Genomic DNA, 20513 nt, shown 5'->3' on the forward strand with positions numbered 1-20513 from the left:
TTCATGTGCCTTTTGGCCATCTATCTGTATGTCTTCTTTGACAAATGTCCACACCTTCTGCCCATTTTTCAATTGGGTTAATTGTGTGTGCGATGTTGAGTTTTTGTAAATTCTTTATATATTTTGGATACTAACCCTTTATCAGAGTTGTCACTTGCAAATATCATCTCCCACTTTGTAGGTTGCCTTTTAGTTTTGTTGTTTCTTCGCTGTGCAGAGCTTTTCATTTTGATGTAGTCCAAATAGTTTATTTTTGCTTTTGTTTCCCTGCCTCAGGAGACATATCTAGAAAAATGTTGCTATGGCCATATCAAAGAAGTTACTGCTTGTGCTCTCTTCTAGGATTTTGATGGTTTCATGTCTCCCATTTAGGTCTTTCATCTATTTCGAACTTATTTTTGTGTTTGGCGTAAGAAAGTGGTCCAGTTTCATTCTCTTGCATGTTGCTACCCAGTTTTCCCAACATCATTTGTTGAAGAGACTGTCTTTTTCCACCAGATATTCTTTCCTGCTTTGTTGAAGATTAATCGACCTTATAGCTGTGGGTTTGTTTCTGGATTTTCTATTGTGTTCCATTGATCTGCGTTGTCTATTTTTGTGCCAGTAGCATACTGTTTTGATGACTACAGCTTTGTAATATAACTTGAAGTCTGGACTTATGATGCCTCCAGCTTTGCTTTTCTTTTTCAAGATTGCTTTGACTATTTGGGGTCTTTTGTGGTTCCATACAAATTTTAGGATTGTTTGTTCTAGCCCTGTGAAAAATGCTGCTGGTATTTTGATAGAAATTGCATTTTCATTTCTCTTTCTGCTGCTTCATCATTGGTGTATAGAAATGTAACAGATTTCTGTACACTGATTTTGTATCCTTTGACTTTGCTGAATTCGTTTATCAGTTCTGGCAGTTTTTCATTCTACCTACCTATCTATCTATTGGTGGAGTCTTTTGGGTTCTCCACGTATAGTTTCATGTCATCTACAAATAGTCAAAGTTTGATTTCTTCCTTGCCGATTTGGAGGCCTATTATTTCTTTTTGTTGTCTGATTGCTGTGGTTAGGACTTCCAGCACCATGTTGAATAAAAGTGGTGAGAGTGGACATCCTTGTCTTCTTCCTGACCTTAGGGGAACATCTCTCAGTGTTTAGCCATTGAGGATGATGTTAGCTGTGGGTTTTTCATAGATGGCCTTTATTATGTTGAGGTATGTTCTCTCTAACCCTACTTTGTTGGGGATTTTTATCAGGAATGGATGTTGTACTTTGTCAGATGCTTTATCAGCATCTATTGAAATGATCATATGGTTCTTATCCTTTCTCTTATTGATGTGATGTATCATGCTGATTGATTAGCCAATATAGAACCATCCTTGCAAACCAAGAACAGATCCCACTTGATCATGGTGATTTTTACATGTATTGTTTGATTCAGTTTACTAGTATTTTGTTTAGAAATTTTGCATCCAAGTTCATCAGGGATATTGTCCTGCAGTTCTCTTTTTTAGTGGTGTTTCATTTGGTTTTGGTATCAGGGTAATGTTGGCCCTATAGAATGAATCTGGAAGTTTTCCTTCCTTTTCTATTTTTTGGAATAGTTTGAGAAGAACAGGTATTAACTCTTCTTTAAACGTTTGGTAGAATTTGCCTGTAAAGCCATCTGGTCCCGGACTTTTGGTTTTGGGGAGTTTTAAAATTACTGATTCAATTTCATTGTTAGTATTCAGTCTTCAATTTTTTATTTCTTCCTGATTCAGCTGTGGGAGTTTATAGGTTTCTAGGAATTTATCCATTTCTTTTAGGTTGCCCAATTTGTTAGCATACAGTTTTTCATAATATTATCTTATGAGTTTGTATATCTGTGGTGTTGGTTGTTATTTTTCCTCTCTCATTTGAGATTTATTTGAGTCATTTCTCTTCTAAATAAGTCTGCCTAGAGATTTATCAATTTTATTGATTTTTCAAAGAACCATCTCCTGGATTCATTGATTTGTTCTCTTGTTTTTTTAGTTTCTGTATCATTTATTTCTACTCTAATCTTTATTATTTCCTTCCTTCTGCTGGTTTTAGGTTTTGTTTGTTTTCTTCTAGCTCCTTTAGTTGTAAGGTTAGGTTGTTTACTTGAGATTTCTCTTGCTTCTTAAGGTAGGCCTGAATTGCTATAAACTTTGCTCTTAGAACCACTTTTGCTGCACCCCAGAGTTTTGGACCATTATGTTTTCATTTCCATTTGTTTCATGTAATTTTTAATTTCTTCTTTTATTTCCTAGTTGGCCCATTCATTGTTTAGTAGCATGTTATTTAAGCTCCATGTATTTGTGGTTTTTCCAGATTTTATCTTGTGGTTGACTTTGTTTCATAGTGTTGCTGTCAGAAATATGCATGGTATGACTTCAATCTTGAACTTGTTGAGGCTTCTTTTGTGGGCTAATATGTGATCTGGAGAATGTTCTATGTGCACTTGAAAATAATGTGTATTCTGTTGTTTTAGGATAAAATCTTCTGAATATATCTATTAAATTCATCTGGTACAGTGGGTCATTCAAAGCCATTATTTCCTTGATGATCTGTCCATTGTTGTAAGTGGGGTGGTAAAGTGTCCTACTATTATTACATTACTATCAATTAATTCCTTTGTTTTTTATTAACTGTTTTATATACTTAGGTGTTTCCTTGTTGGATGCATAAATATTTACAATTGTTATATCTTATTAGATTGTCCCCTTTATTATGATATAGTGCCCTTCTTCATCTCTTGTTACAGTCTTTAAAGTCTAGTTTGTCCAATGTAAGTATTAATACTCCAGCTTTCTTTTGACATCCATTTGCATCCAATAGGCGTTTCTCTGTCCTTTCACTTTCAATTTGCATGTGTCTTTAGGTCTAAAATGAGTCTCTTGTAGGCAGCATATGGATGGGTCTTTTTTTTTTTTTTTTTTTTTTTAACATTTGGTCACCCTATGTCTTTTGATTGGAGAATTTAGTTCATTTACATTCAAAGTAATTATTGATAGGTATGTATTTATTGTCATTTTATTTTTTATTTTGTGGTTGTTTCTGAAGATTTTCTTTCATCCTTTCTTGTCATTCTTTCATAGCTTGCTGATTTTATTTAGTGATATATTTGGATTTCTTTCTCTTTATTCTTTGCATATTTATTAGTGTTTTCTCAGAGAGAGGGGGAAGGGTAGAGAGAGAGGAGTGGGGACAGAGAGAGAGAGAGAGAGAGAGATTCTCAAGCAGATTCCACACAGTACAGAGCCTGACACAGGGCTTGATCTCATGACTATGAGATCATGACCTGAGCCGAAATCAAGAGTTAGAGGGTTAACTGAGCCACCCAAGTGCCCTTAGTGTTTTTTTTAATTTTTTTATTTTTTAATGTTTATTTATTTTTGAGAGAAAGACAGAGTGTAAGCAGGGGAGAGGCAGAGAGAGGGGGAGACACAGGATGCAAAGCAGGCTCCAGGCTCTGAGCTATTAGCACAGAGCCTGATGTGGGGCTTGAACCACAAACTGCAAGATCATGACCCGAGCCAAAGTCAGAGGCTTAAGTGACCGAGCCACTGAGGTGCCCCTAGTGGCTTTTGATATATGGTTACCATTAGGTTTGTATATAAAAGCTTCTGCACATAGCGGTCTATATTTAGTTGATGGTTATTTAAGTTTGAACCCATTGTTTTTTCCTCCTCAGGTTTTAGGTATATATTATTATATTTTATAACCGTTTTTTGTGATTTCCTTGAATGATTTTTTACAGAAATATTCATTTTTTACTCCTTTTGTATATCTTACCTCTATACTCTTACTTTTGGTCTCTTTTTTTTTCCACTCGAAGAGTCCCCTTTAATATTTCTTGCAGAGTTGGTTTAGTTGTCATGAACTCCTTTAGTTTTTGTTTCCCTGGGAACACTTTATCTCTCTTATTCTGAATGATAAGAGTATTCTTGTTGGATAGAGTATTCTTTGCTGCAGATTTTTCCCATTGGGCATTTTGAATACATCATGTTACTCCCTCTGGCTTGGAAAGTTTCTATTGAAAAATTCCCTGCTAGCCTTATGGGTCTTCTGTTGTAAGTTACGGACTTTTCTTGCTGCTTTTAAATGTTTTTCTTTATTATTATATTTTGCCAATTTTTTTTTAAATTTTTTTTTCAACGTTTATTTATTTTTTTTGGCACAGAGAGAGACAGAGCATGAACGGGGGAGGGGCAGAGAGAGAGGGAGACACAGAATCGGAAACAGGCTCTAGGCTCTGAGCCATCAGCCCAGAGCCTGACGCGGGGCTTGAACTCACGGACCGCGAGATCGTGACCTGGCTGAAGTCGGACGCTTAACCGACTGCGCCACGCAGGCGCCCCTATATTTTGCCAATTTAATTACAATATGTCTTGGTGTGGATCTGCTTTTGTAGATTCTTTTAAAAGTATTTTTTTTAATGTTTATTTTTGAGAGAGAGAGAGAGAGAGCATGTGCATGAGTTTGGGAGGGGCAGACACACACACACACACACACACACACACACACACACAGAATCTGAAGCAGGCTCCAGGCTCTGAGCTGTCAGCACAGAGCCAATGTGGAGCTCGAACCCAAGAACCCTGAGATTCAGACTTGAGCTGAAGTTGGATGCTTAACCAGCCAAGCCACCCAGCACCCCTGCTTTTGTTGATCTTGATGGGAGTTTTCTGTGTCTACTAGATCTGGGTATCTGTTTTCTTCCCCAGATTAGGGAAGTTATCTGCTATTATTTCTTCAAATGAATTTTCTGCCCCCTTTTCTTCTGGGACTCCTATAATACAAATGTTATTATTTTTGATGGAGTCGTTGAATTTCCTAAGTCTATTCTTATTTTGCATAATTCTTTTCTCTTTTGTTCAACTTGATTACTTTCAAATAGTGTGTGTTCTAGGTCACTAATTAATTTCTCTGCTTCTTTCATCCTGCTGTTCAATCCATCAAGCATGTTTTCCATTTCCTTTATTGAACCTTTATCTCTGTTATGTTACTCCTTATCTCTGTTAAGTATCTTTCTCATGTCTTCTACTCTTTTCTCAAGCCCAATGAGTGTCCTATGATCATTGCTTTAAACACTCCATCAGGCATGTTACTTATATCTGTTTTGCTCAGATCTCCGGCTGTGGCCTTGTCCAGTCCTTTCATTTGGGATAAACTTCTCTGTCTCCCTTTTGTCTGCTTCTCTGTCTCTCTGTGTTAAGAAAGTTGGCTACGTCTTCTGCTCTTGAAAATGGGGACTTCACAACAAAGAGGTCCTGGCAGTTCAGGATAGTATCCTATGTGTGTGGCTTATGCTCTGTTATTGTGTCTGGGACACTTTTCCTTTCCATGCAGTGATCTGCACTGACTCTCTGCCTGGTGTGGGTTGTGCTTGCTCTCTGTGGTGTTAGTGGGACCCCTGGGTCCCACGCAGGCCAGCTCTGAGTGGGTGTGCCTGCCAGGGAACTTGGGAGCAGGGTGGCAGTGTTAGCAAAATTTGCATTGTGCTACTCGTCCCATGCCAGATCCCCCAAAGCACTGTGGTGGAGGCTGGAGGCTGTGCCAGGATGGCCGGGGGTGTGAGGCTGAACTTGGCATCCAGCTGTGCTTAGCATGTGTTGGTCGCTGGGGGTTTTCAGCTGGGCCTGGTGCAGTGGCTAGGCACTGAACATGGTGGCAACTGGGCACTCAGAGGCTGGGCGGGGTGCATGGGCGGCTTTCACAAAATTTTCCCTGAGCCCAGGGCCAAGGTTAGCAGGCTTGGAGTGGGTGAGTCCTCAGGAGATCTCACGGGCATGCACCTGAACTGCTAGCAGGTTAGGCAGCAAGTGTCTGTGCAGTCCTGCCTCCTACAAGTGGCTCTGTGTTTATGCTGGGGGGTGGAGGAGGAAGATGGCACCTGCCAGCTCCCTTAGTTTGAAGTCCTCCAACGTTCTCTGAAATCAGTATGAACAGATCTGTCTCCTGTTGCCCCTGGCATTGTGTAAACCGCCTTTTTCATGTTGCCTCTTCATACAGGCTGTTTAAGGGCAGTGGCCTGGCTATCACTCACCTTTCCAGCTTGCCCTGTGCTGAGTCAGCTGACTTTTAAAGTTCCAGGATCCGAGTCCCCCAGAATTCAGCCTCTCTGGTTTTTAAAGCCAAACATTATGGGGATTAGTTTTTCCTGCATAAGTTCCCTGGTGCAAAGGCCCATTTCTCTGTCCTCTCCACGTGTGCGGCTCCCTCCCTCCTCCAGGCAGCCTCCCTTTGCCTTTCTGACCTTCCTAACCTTCCAGATGCAGCTTCTTCTCTACATTTAGTTGTGACGTTTGTTTTCTAAGCCTTTGGATTACTCTCTAGTTTATTGATTTGGATGTGGGTGATATCTAGTTGTAAACACAGGATGGGGTGAGGTCAGGGTCCTCCTACTCTACCACATTCCTAAGCTCTTTTAACTCACTAGTATTCTACAGTCATACTACCTCTAAACATTTTGTATTGATTTCTCTGAAAATGCTCACTTCGTATCATTTTTGTCAACCCTGTATATAACTATTAAGGAAGGAAGAACTTGGTCAATTTCATAGGTTAAACGATGTCAGCTCTTTCATTTGCAATATTTTACCATTGCTATTAACTGCCTGTATTTTTTATGTGTTTAATGGTAATTTGGATTTTGTCTTTTAAGTTGTTAAAAACTTACTTATGTAATTTCTGCAGCCAACATGGAGCTCGAACTCATCCCAAAATTAGAGTTGGATGCTCTTCCAACTGAGCCAGCCAGGTGCCCCTGGATTTCGTCTTTTCTGAACTCTTTTTTCCTGTCCTTTGCCCCAAACTACACTACTTGAAAGGACACCCTCCCTCTTTACATCTCATGTCATGCAGGATGGGGTCTGTCCTCACTCCCTCTGACATCAAGTTATCATTTTAAAATGCTCAATCCTGGGGCGCCTGGGTGGCTCAGTCGGTTGGGCGTCCGACTTCGGCTCAGGTCGTGATCTCACGGTCCGTGGGTTCGAGCCCCGCGTTGGGCTCTGTGCTGACAGCTCAGAGCCTGGAGCCTGTTTCGGATTCTGTGTCTCCCTCTCTCTCTGCCCCTCCCCTGTTCATGCTCTGTCTCTCTCTGTCTCAAAAATAAATGTTAAAAAAAAATTAAAAAAAAATGCTCAATCCTGTCAACATTGCAGTAGTTATCTCAGTGGACCTCCTTGGACTTTTACTTCCCCATTCATATTTTCTGCTTCTGTGCCTCTGCTTATGCTGTTTCCTCTGCTTTCCTCTTTCCTCCTGCCTAATGCTTCCATAGTTACTTCTCACACCTGAAGAGTTAGCTGAGACATCACTGCTCCGGTCAGCTTTCCCGCGACCCTTCCAGCCTCTGGCCTCACTAAGTAACCCTTTGTGCTTTCAAAGCACTTGCACCCTCTGTGCCCACCTCTGTTACTGCACTTTGTCCATTTCTGTGTCCATCTGTCCTGTTAGACTACACATTCCTTGAGAGCAGCGACTTTGTGTCGTTCATCTTTTTACCTGCAGGGCCAGACGTAGGGTAGGGATGGATAAATGCTGAGCTGACCTCAATGGCAGCACCTGACCCTGGTAACTATTCCCTCCTCCCCCCATGCATCTCCCTCACATGTGTCTGTCTACTTTTTCTACTTTTCTTATTTGGCAACTCTTCTTCTTCCCGTCCTTAAATGTTGTTGTTTCCTGGAATTCTATCCTTGCCATTTTCTCGTCTAAACCTAATGGATTAAATTCTTATCTACAGCTTTAAGACTCCCATGAAGTCCTGACACCCGAACCTCTCTCCTGAGCCGCAAGCCAGATTTTGCAACCGTCTATTGAACGTTTCCAGTTGGAAGTTCCACTAGCTCCTCAAAATTACCAGGTTAAGCACTGAACTCGCTTTCTTTCCTCCAATATTTGTTCTTTTTTCTCTATTTCTCCGTTCATTAAATGATACCATCTATCCAGCTAGTAAAGCCAAAAGCAGCAATGGATTCCTCCCTCTTCCCTCATATTGAACTGGTCACCAGATCCTGTAGATTTTCCTTTCTAAATGGCTTTCTCTCCATTCCTGGTGCTCAGTCCAGCTTGTTACCAGTTAACGTCTCTTGGACGACAACGAGGACAGCAGCCTTCCCAACTGGCCTTCTTGGCTCCAGATTTTCATTTCCCATCAATCCTCCAAACTGCTACTATAGGAAACTCAGGAAAATGTAAATCCTATCCCAGATTCTAACATTAGTACTTTCCTAAGCATACAGCAGGAGATGTAGACTTTTGGCTTCATGAAAGTATTCAAGGCCCTTCAAGAACAGGTCCCTCCTCCTTGAAGGACTCATCCCCACAGGTACCTGAGCCAAAACCCACTACTGGCACTTCTCTGGATACAATTATATTCCCTTGTTTTCATTGTCTTTACCCCGTATTCCTTCTACCTGGAATACCCTTCTCTTTTGTCTGTTTGCTAGGCTCTGATTCATCCTTTAAAACGCATCCTAAGAATTATATCAGGGGAGAGGATTTCTGGAAAGATGGCAGAGTAGATGATCTTCAAGTCACCTCCTCCCATGGGCACACCTAGAGAACCGTGACATCAGTGCAGCCAACCCAGAAACCCCTAAGACTAGCAGGATAGATTTTCCACACTTAATCATAGAAAGGAGGCCACATGGAAAAGGGCAGGGAGGGCAGAGAGGCAGTTGGGAACCAAACTCTTGGTGAGACTAACCATGAACAGGAGGGGCACCACAAGCATGGGGAAGGGAGAGAGACAGACCCCACACCAGTCATCCCACTCACAGGGGACTGGCACTGGGAAGATAAGTCCCCATAACATTTTGTTTTGAAAACCAGAGGGGCTTAATTTTGAAAGGTTTTACAATTTGTGGGGCTTAACACCAGGAAATTTAAAAATCAGCATGCTCCGCTCTGGGAGAGCCAGAGGGTGGTAGGAAACTCAGCTGCTATCCTTAAAGAGCCAGCATAACAAACAGGCCTGCGGAGATATAACATAGAAGCAGCAGTTTGAAAAGTGGCTGGGGTATATGGGAAGGAGATTTATTTATTAACCGCAGAACATGTGCTGGAGGGGCAGGGGTCTTTAGGAGACTTTTCTAAGAACAAAAGAGCTTGTGGGCACCATTTCTCTCTCCCTGCTCTCCAGCCTAGACAGCTAGAGACCTGCGGGAACCAGTGAGAACACCTGCCACCTAGCTTGCTAACACCACATTGCCTGCCCCTGTGTTCTCCTATGGATCTGGGTCCACTCCATCCAACCAGCCCCACTTGGCAGGAGTCCTTCCAGAATGGCTCCGGCCACATCTCACCCTGCAATCAGCCCAGGCAGGGACCCTGCCACTCCAAAGTGACATCTGCCCTGGGAAGAAGGGAAGATAACCATACACACCAGTTTCGCTGCAGCTCTAGTAGCTGAACCTTGTAAGTGGCAGTGCAGAGGGAGTGCCCTGACAATCGGTGCATCTATAGCTCCAGCAGATAGACTGGGGGCAGACATCTGATCTCACTACTGGCTCTGCCCACCGACAGAAACCTCTCAAAGACAGCACAGGAAGAGAGTCCTGCAGTCTGGGGTCACTGCAGCCTCAGCAGATGGACTGGAGGCCCAAGCCACCAATGAAAGCCTCTCAGGGGACAGGGAAGAGACAGTGCCCTGCATTTTGGTATGACCCCAGCCCCAGCAGATGGGATGAGGGCAGACATCTGGTCTGACTGCTGATACTGCCTAACGACAAGCCCACTGTGGCCCCAGACTGGCACAGGGACCAAACCCTGCCCACAACAGGCAAAGTGGACCACTGCAGTCACCTGGACTGAAGGTAAACAAGGCTCAGCCACAACAGTAGGGCCTGTGCAACTCACATTGAAGACACCCCTGAAGCTCCTGGTCCTGGGGAACAGGGGACATTGCACTGCAGGGCACCGTAAGACCTCTTCCTCATAGGTAACTACTGTCAAGAGCAGGAGACATAATTGACATTACGAATACACAGAAACACAGAGAATTAGACAACATGAGGAAACAGAGGAATATGTCCTAAATGAAAGAATAGGATAAAAACACAGCAAAACAACTAAATAAAACAGAGGTAAGCAATATTCCTGATGAAGAATTCAAAGCAATGGTCCTAAAGATATTCACTGGACTTGAGAAAAGAGTGGAGGATCTCACTGAGACCTTCAACAAAGAGAAAATATAAAAAAGGACCAATCAAAGATGAAAAATTCAATAACTGAAATTAAAAATACACTAGAGGGAATCAATAGTAGATTAGAGAAACAGAAAAATGGATCAAGGAGCTGGAACACAGGGTAATGGAAAGCAACCACACTGAACAGCAAAAAGAAAAAACAACAATAAAAAATGAGAATAGGTTAAGAGAACTCAGTGACATATTCAAATGCAGTAACATTCATATTATAATACCAGAGAAAAAAATAAAAAGGGGGTAGAAAATTTATTTGAAGAAATCATAGCTGAAAACCTCCCTAATCACCTGGGGAAAGAAACAAGCCCAAGTAGCAGAGAGAGCCCCTAATGAGATGAACCCACAAAGATACATCCCAGGACACACCAGGCAAAAGAAAAAAAAAATAGTGATAAAGAGAGAATTTTAAAAGTAGCAAGAGAAAAGTAAATAGTTACAGACAAGGTAAACCCGTGGATTTTTTAGCAAAAACTTTGAGGGCCAGAAGGCCCCTATGATACAGTCAAAGTGCTGAAAGGAAAAAACCTGCAACTAAGAATATTCTATCCAGCAAGGCTAGCATCAGAATGGAAGGAGAGAGAAAGGGTTTCCCAGATAAAAAAAAGTTAAGGGAGTTCATTACCACTAAACCAGCCTTACAAGAAACATTAAAGGGACTTCTTTACATGGAAAGAAAAGGCCATAATCAGGAGTAAGAAAATTATGAAGGAAAAGATTTCACAGGTAAATACAAGTACAATAAAGGTTGTAGATTAATCACTTATAAAAGCAATACAGAGATTAAAGCACAAAAGCAGTAAAATCAATTATATCTATAAAAACCAGTCAAAGAATTAAAAAATAAAAGAATATGAAGTATGACATCATTACATGAAATGGGGGGGGCAGTAAAAATTTAGTGCTTTTAGAATGGTTTCAAATTTAAGCAACCATCAGCTTAATATAGACTGCCATATGTATAAGATGTTGTATATGAGCCTAATAGTAACCACAATAGTAATAAAATAGTAACCACAAATAAGAAACCTGCAGTAATACACAAAAAATAAAGAGAAAGGAATCCAAGCATATCACTAAAGAAAGCCATCAAAGTTACTTTGGCTATTCGGGGCCTTTTGTGGTTCCATATGAATTTTAGGATTGCTTGTTCTAGTTTCAAGAATGCTGGTGCAATTTTGATTGGGATTGCATTGAATGTGTAGATAGCTTTGGGTAGTATTGACATTTTGACAATATTTATTCTTCCAATCCATGAGCAGGGAATGTCTTTCCATTTCTTTAAATCTTCTTCAATTACCTTCATAAGCTTTCTATAGTTTTCAGCATACAGATCTTTTACATCTTTGGTTAGATTTATTCCTAGGTATTTTATGCTTCTTGGTGCAATTGTGAATGGGATCAGTTTCTTTATTTGTCTTTCTGTTGCTTCATTGTTAGTGTATAAGAATGCAACTGATTTCTGTACATTGATTTTGTATCCTGCAACTTTGCTGAATTCATGTATCAGTTCTAGCAGACTTTTGGTGGAGTCTATCGGATTTTCCATGTATAATATCATGTCATCTGCAAAAAGTGAAAGCTTGACTTCATCTTTGCCAATTTTGATGCCTTTGATTTCCTTTTGTTGTCTGATTGCTGATGCTAGAACTTCCAGCACTATGTTAAACAGCAGCGGTGAGAGTGGGCATCCCTGTCGTGTTCCTGATCTCAGGGAAAAAGCTCTCAGTTTTTCCCCGTTGAGGATGATGTTAGCTGTGGGCTTTTCATAAATGGCTTTTATGATCTTTAAGTATGTTCCTTCTATCCCGACTTTCTCAAGGGTTTTTATTAAGAAAGGGTGCTGGATTTTGTCAAAGGCCTTTTCTGCATCGATTGACAGGATCATATGGTTCTTCTCTTTTTTTTTGTTAATGTGATCTATCACGTTGATTGATTTGCGAATGTTGAACCAGCCCTGCATCCCAGGAATGAATCCCACTTGATCATGGTGAATAATTCTTTTTATATGCCACAAACGTATGGCCAACTCATCTTTGACAAAGCAGGAAAGAACATCCAATGGAAAAAAGACAGCCTCTTTAACAAATGGTGCTGGGAGAACTGGGCAGCAACATGCAGAAGGTTGAAACTAGACCACTTTCTCACACCATTCACAAAAATAAACTCAAAATGGATAAGGGACCTGAATGTGAGACAGGAAATCATCAAAACCTTAGAGGAGAAAGCAGGAAAAGACCTCTCTGACCTCAGCCGTAGCAATCTCTTACTCGACACATCCCCAAAGGCAAGGGAATTAAAAGCAAAAGTGAATTACTGGGACCTTATGAAGATAAAAAGCTTCTGCACAGCAAAGGAAACAACCAACAAAACTAAAAGGCAACCAACGGAATGGGAAAAGATATTTGCAAATGACATATCAGACAAAGGGCTAGTATCCAAAATCTATAAAGAGCTCACCAAACTCCACACCCGAAAAACAAATAACCCAGTGAAGAAATGGGCAGAAAACATGAATAGACACTTCTCTAAAGAAGACATCCGGATGGCCAACAGGCACATGAAAAGATGTTCAGCGTCGCTCCTTATCAGGGAAATACAAATCAAAACCACACTCAGGTATCACCTCACGCCAGTCAGAGTGGCCAAAATAAACAAATCAGGAGACTATAGATGCTGGAGAGGATGTGGAGAAACGGGAACCCTCTTGCACTGTTGGTGGGAATGCAAATTGGTGCAGCTGCTCTGGAAAGCAGTGTGGAGGTTCCTCAGAAAATTAAAAATAGACCTACCCTATGACCCAGCAATAGCACTGCTAGGAATTTATCCAAGGGATACAGGAGTACTGATGCATAGGGCCACTTGTACCCCAATGTTCATAGCAGCACTCTCAACAATAGCCAAATTATGGAAAGAGCCTAAATGTCCATCAACTGATGAATGGATAAAGAAAGTGTGGTTTATATACACAATGGAATACTACGTGGCAATGATAAAAAATGAAATATGGCCTTTTGTAGCAACGTGGATGGAACTGGAGAGTGTGATGCTAAGTGAAATAAGCCATACAGAGAAAGACAGATACCATATGGTTTCACTCTTATGTGGATCCTGAGAAACTTAACAGGAACCCATGGGGGAGGGGAAGGAAAAAAAAAAAGAGGTTAGAGTGGGAGAGAGCCAAAGCATAAGAGACTGTTAAAAACTGAGAACAAACTGAGGGTTGATGGGGGGTGGGAGGGAGGAGAGGGTGGGTGATGGGTATTGAAGAGGGCACCTTTTGGGATGAGCACTGGGTGTTGTATGGAAACCAATTTGACAATAAATTTCATATATAAAAAAAAAAGAAAGCCATCAAACCACAAGGGAAAAGAGCAAGAGAAGAAAGGAACAAAGAAAAGCTACCAAAGCAATGTAAAACAAGTAACAAAATGGCAATAAATACATACCTATCAATAACTACTTTGAATGTAAATGAACTAAATGCTCCAATCAAAAGACATAGGGTGACTGAATGGATAAAAAACAAGACCCATCTACATGCTGCCTAAAACAGACTCACTTCAGACTTAAAGACACAGACAGATTCAAAGTGAAGGGGTGGAAAAACCTTTACCATGCAAATGGAAGCAAAAAGAAAGCAGAGGTAACAATACTTATATTGAACAAATAGACTTTAAAAGACAGACTATAATAAGAGACAGAGAAGATCACAACATAATGATAAAGGGAACAATCCATTAAGAAGATATACCAATTGTAAATATTTATGCACCCAACAAGAAAGCACCTAAATGCATAAAGTAAATATTAGCACACATAAAAGAAGAAATTGATAGTCATACAATAATAGTAGAGGACTTTAACACCCCACTTACATCAATGGATAGATCATCCAGGCAGAAAATCAACAAGGAAATAGTGGCTTTGAATGATACATTGGACCAGATGGACTCAACTGATACATTCAGAACATTCAATCCAATAAGAGTGGAATACACGTTCTTTTCAAGTGCACATGGAACATTCTCTAGAATAGATCACATGTTAGGCCACAAAACACATCTCAATAAATTCAAAAAGACTGAAATCATATCATGCATATTTTCTGACCAGAACACTATGAAACTAGGTTTCAAAATCTTTAGGATGCAGCAAAAGCTATCCTAAGAGTGAAGATTATAGCAATACAGGACTACCTCAACAAACAAGAAAAATCTCAAGCAACCTAAACTTACACTGAATGGAGCTAGAAAAGAAAACAAACCAAGCAAAGCCAGTAGAGGAAGGAAATAATAAACATTAGAGCAGAAATACATGAAATAGAGACTAAAAAAAAATCAGTAAAACTTTAGCCAGACTCATCAAAAAAGGAACAGTGAGAACTCAAATAAAATCAGAAACAAAGGAGGAGAAAAAACTGACATAACAGAAACACAATTATAAGAGAATATTATGAAAAATTACATGCCAACAAATTGGACAACCTAGAAGAAATGGATAAATTCCTACAAACATATAAACTCCCACAACTGAATCAAGAAGAAATAAAAAATTTGAACAGACTAAATACTAAAAATGAAATTGAATCAGTAATAAAAAATTCCCAATAAACAAACATATGCGACCAGATGGCTTCACAGGTGAATTCTATCAATTGTTTAAAGAAGAGTTAACATTTATTCTTCCTAAGCTATTCCAAAAAATAGGAGAGGAAGGAAAGCTTCCAGATTCATTCTATAAGGCTAGCATTACCCTGATACTAAATCCAGGCAAAGACACTACAAAATAAAAGAACTACAGGTCAATGTTTCTGTTGAACAAAGATGCAAAAATCCTCAACAAAATACTAGCAACAAAATCCAACAATACATTAAAAAAATCATTCACTACGATCAAGTGGGATTTATTCTTGTCATGCAAGAGTGGTTCAATATTTGCAAATCAATCAATGTGATACATCACATCAGTAAGAGAAAGGATAAAAACCATATGATCACCTCAATAGATGCAGAAAAAGCATTTGACAAGGTACAACATCCATTCATGATAAATACCCTCAACAAAGTAGGTTTAAAGGGAACATACCTCAACATAATAAAGCCCATATGTGAAAACTCCACAGCTAACATCATGCTCAATGGTGAAACTGAGAGCTTTTCCTCTGAGATCAGGAACGAGATAAGGATATCCACTCCTACCATTGTTTTCTTTTTTACCTACTCTCACCACTTTTATTCAACATAGTACTGGAAGTCTTAGCCACAGCAATTAGATGACAAAAATACATAAAGGCATCTGAATTTGTCAAGAAGAAGTAAAACTTTCACTATTTACAGATGACGCAATACCATACACAGAAAACCCGGAAGGCTCCACTGGAAAACTACCAGAATGGATAAATGAATTCAGTAAGGTTGCAGGATACAAAGTCAATATATAGAAATCTGTTGCATTTATACACACTAATAATGAAGTAACAGAAGGATAAATTAAAAGAATCCCATTTACAATTGCACCCATAATAAAATACTTGGGAATAAACCTAACCAAGGAGGTGAAAAATCTATATTCCAAAAACTATATAACACCGATGAAATAAATACAAGATGACAAACATATGAAAAGATACTCCATACTCATGGATTGGAGGAACAAATATTGCTAAAATGTCTATACTGTCCAAAGCAATCTACAGATTTAATACAATCCCTACCAAAATACCGACAGTATTTGTCACAGAACTAGAACAAATAATCCTGGAATTTGTTTGTAACCACAAAAGACCCTAAATAGCCAAAGCGATTTGAAGAAAGAATCCCAGATTTTAAGATACGCTCCAAAGCTGTAGGAATCAAAACAGTATGGTACTGGCACAATAACAGACACACAGATCAATGGAACGGAATAGAATCCAAAAATAAACCCACGCTTTTATGGTCAACTAATCTATGACAAAGGAGGCAAGGATACAAAATGGAAAAAAGACATCTCTTCAACAAACAGTGCTGGGAAAACTGGACAGCTACATTTTCAAAAGAATGGAATGGGGCCACTTTCTTACACCGCACACAAAAATAAACTCAAAATGGATTAAAGACTTAGTGAGACCTGAAAAATAAAATTCCGAGAAGAAAACACGGCAGGAATCTGTTTGACATTGGCTATAGAAACATTTTTCCAGATATTTCTCCTCTGGCAAGGGAAATAAAAGCAAAATTAAACTATGGAGACTACATCAAAATAAAAAGCTTCTGCACAGCAAAGAAAACAATCACAGAACGAAAAGGCAACTTACCAAATGGGAGGAGATATTTATAAATGACATAGTTGATAAAGGGTTAATACCTCAACTATATAAAGAACTTGGAGAACTCAACACCAAAAAAACCCCAAACAATCCAATTAAAAAATGGGCAGAGGACTTGAATAGACATTTCTCCAAAGAAGACATGCAAGAACTGAACATCACTCATCATCAGGGAGATGCAAATCAAAACCACAATGAAATATCATCTTACATCTGTCAGAATGGCTAAAATCAAAAACACGAGAAACAAATGCTGATGAGGACGTGGAGAAAGAGAACGCTCACGCACTGCTGGTGGGAATGTAAGCTGGTGCAGCCACTGTGGAAACAATATGAAGTATTACCCTATAATCCAGTAATTCCACTATTGGATATTTACCCAAGGAAAACTAATTCAAGAAGATATATGCACCTCTATGTTTATTGCAGTATTACCTACAATAGCCAAGATATAGAAGGAGCCCAAGTGTCCATCGACAGATGAATGGATACAGAAGATGTGGTATAGATACACAATGGAATATTACTCGGCCATAAAAAAGAATGAAATCTTGCCATCTGCAACAACGTGGATGGACCTAGAGGGTATAATGCTAAGTGAAAAAGAGAAACACAGTCAGAGAAAGACAAATACCATACGCTTTCACTCATGTATGGAATTTAAGAAACAAAGCAGATGACCAAGCAACAAAAAAAAAGACAAAAACCAGACTCTTAAATACAGAGAACAAACTGGTGGTTGCCAGAGGGGAGGTGGGTAGGGAGATGGGTGAAATAGATAACAGGGATTAAGATGTACACTTGTTGAAATTTTTAAAAACTAATTTTTAAGTTTATTTATTTATTTTAAGAGAGAGACAGCACACCTAGGGGAGGGGCAGATAGAGAGGGAGAGAGAGAATCCCCAGCAGGCTCCACACTGTCAGTGCAGAGCCAGAGGTGGGGCTCTAACTCACGAAACCATGAGATCATGACCTGAGCTGAAACCAAGAGTCGGATGCTTAACTGACTGAACCACCCAGGTGCCCCTAGAATTTTTTTTAAATGTTTTAAATTTATTTTTAAGAGAGGGAGAAAGAGTGAGCGAGCATGGGCAGGGAAAGGACAGAGAGAAAGAGGGAGACACAGAATCCGAAGCAGGTTCTAGGCTCTAAGTTGTCAGCACAGAGCCCGACACGGGGCTCGAACCCACGAACCGCAAAATCATGACCTGAGCTTAAGTCGGACGCTTAACCGACTAAACCACCCAGGTGCCCCAAGAGGTACACCTGTGACAAGCACTGAGTAATGCACAGAATTGTTGAATCATTATATTGTACACTTGAAATTAAGTGAAGACTGTTATGTTAATGATACTTGAACACCAACAAAAAAGAATCACACATCAGGAGGGTCTCCCGCAATCCTTCAATCGCATGCCCCTCTCACGCAGCCTTACTCTTGTACTACCGAGTGGTGGTGCCGGCTCCCCTGCGGGTCTCTCCGGCAGCCGCTGAGCACTTTGAGGGCAGTGGCTGTGCCTTGTTCATGTCCTCCAACTCAAAGGGAGTCACTAAGTATCCAATGCAGGACTCAGGACACAGGCTGGAGCTAAGATCTCATCAGTCTCCTCACAGCTGCATGCTTAGAAGCATCCATGTCATTGTCCCCATATTCTCATATTTCTCCCCTAATGTCCCACATCGCATCTGTGCTCCCCCCACCCCCTTCGCTGAAACTGCAGAGCAAACATCATTAATGATTAAGACCAAATCCAACACATTATTTCCAGCCTTCATTGCCTTGTCTTCTTCCCAGCATTGAACTTTATGGACCAACCATCTCCTCCCTCGCCTCCCAGGCGCCGCTGTCTTTGGACTCTCTCCAGTTCGACTCCTCCTTCACAGTCTTCTTCTGGCTTCTTGTCCTTTGCTTACCCTTAAATGACAGGGTTTTCAGCCCACCTCTGCCTTATTCCACACACTCTCCCTGGGTGAGGCCACTCCTACGGCTTCAGTTACCACCACTATGCTGGGATTCCTACACCCGTCTTCAGCTCAGATTACATGTAAGTCCCACAGGCACCTGAAGTGCAAACTTGGCCAAAACTGCCCCGGAATGTGCTCTTTTCCCTCCATGCACCTCTCACGGGGAGCAGAGTCTCCATCCACCCATTCTGCTCAAGCAGAAGTCTGAGGTCTTAGCTTCCTCCTCCCACTCCCCACTCACACACAAGAGATTGGCCAGGCCTGTTGACTCTACCCTCCAAACATCTCTGAATTGGCTGCCTCCTCTCCATCCCTACTGCTCGTGACTTGCATTAGCTCCTCATCCTCTCTTACCAAGGTGACCACAAGTGGCACCTACGTGGCCTCCAACACTCCCCAACCTTCTATTCTACCTGTCACACCCAGCAGCCTGAGTACTGTTTCTATAATGCAAAACAGACTATGATAATCCTCTGCTAAAAGCAACACCTTTCCCAAACTTCCAGGTGTAAAATCACGCCTTTGTCTGCCTTGCCCAAAAATGTCCCTCACCATCCCCTCTGGACTCCCTACTGTCCTGCAGTCCTGGACTTCCCTACTGCCATGCCTCTCTTCCTGCTGCTTCATGGGCCCAGAATGACCTTCCTTTGTCAAAATGCAGCTCAAGGATCTCAATTTCTGTGAAGCTTTCTGTGTCTACATTGTATTCTTTACAGGCTTCGAGCATACACCATCTCCCTTGACTAGTCTACAAGGCCACTGAGGCAGGAGCCATGTTTCATCTCAGAGTTTTCAGAACCTGGCACCTTCACTTGCTAAATGAAGCATTCATCAGTGACTTCCAGGGAGAGGTGGGTGGGGCAACGTTCTCAGGGTGCACACCTCTGGCCCTGGTGAGTTTAATTAATGCCATGGCATTTGCACCATTATGGGCAGGTCAGCTTACCATCATTTCCCAGGGGACCGGGAGACTAGGACTCAGCATTGCTTCATGTATTTTACATAGAATAAAGCTGAGGCTCAGAAGCCACTGGGAGATGGCCTTCTAGAATCATACCCAAGGGCAAGAGCCATCTTACAGTATAGATAGGATGGGAACCCTAGTAGAGAAGCTTACCTTGTGCCCTAGAAGTTCCTTTGGGCATGTGGGTTGGACCTGTTCAGAGCTTTCTTTTCCACAGCACTGAAACTAGAGAGTCAGAGAACAGCTTTTAGGGCACAGGAAGGAGGAGTGGGAGCTATAAGTCTGGGCATCATGGCGGAGGACTGGGGCACTGAGGCAGCAAAGCAGCTATGGGGCCAATCTCTGCAACCCAAACTGCCATTTCTAGGAAGATAGTGAAGAGTCACATAACCATGCTAGCAAAACAAGAAGAGAACTTCAGTAAAGTTGTCTGAGTTTTACGATGGGAAGTGACTCAAGGCAATCCAAACAAAGCAAGAAGCCAATGACAGTGTCTTGTGTAAATTGCTGTTTTTTAGACAGGAATTGGGTCCTTAGATTCTTTATTTCAGCCTGGGAGTAACTTACCCTGCTGAGTAGCTCAAGTTTTATGAGCTTCAGGAAGGACTCATTAACTGGGGACAGTCTGGGACAGAGAGGAGAAGTGGCCACAGTAAATAAACCCCAGGGGCTGAAAGTCCAGGGCATGAAGTCAGGCCAGCAAATAGGTGTCCTGCCTTAGGGCTGGCTCTTCAAAGACAAAGGAGACTGTGTGTTGCTTGATGTCCCTGGGGCAGCTGAGGCTGAACAGGATAAATGGTTGGCACCTTCCAGGACATTCCTGTGACAAACAGGAATGGAGCTACCCGGAAGCAATTGGCCCAGGGGTTCAGAGATACTTCTCCATACGGCAGTGGTTAATAAATCAGGATGACTCTGACCTGGCCCATCATCCATAAGCCCTTGTTGGTTAGCTGTGTGCAGCCCTCAGCACTGCACTGACGGCACAGTCCCACAGAATGTTCTAGGACAAAGGGAGCATAGCTGTCTCCGTGCCCTTTTGTGTTACAAATGGGGGAGCTGAG

The 20513-nt window shown here is 41.2% G+C and overlaps 1 protein-coding gene across 1 annotated transcript in view; it reads right to left on the reverse strand.

The window, feature by feature from the left end:
• Positions 1-20513, reverse strand: part of TSPAN2 (tetraspanin 2) — a 60321-nt gene that overhangs the window by 8737 nt on the left and 31071 nt on the right. Inside the window, exon 6 of the mRNA XM_023259023.2 lies at positions 19603-19674. Within this exon, the coding sequence (XP_023114791.1) occupies positions 19603-19674 (72 nt within the window). The remainder of the gene's footprint in view (positions 1-19602; positions 19675-20513) is intronic.

Source organism: Felis catus, chromosome C1 (assembly GCF_018350175.1).
Source record: "Felis catus isolate Fca126 chromosome C1, F.catus_Fca126_mat1.0, whole genome shotgun sequence".
Taxonomy (NCBI): Eukaryota; Metazoa; Chordata; class Mammalia; order Carnivora; family Felidae; genus Felis; species Felis catus.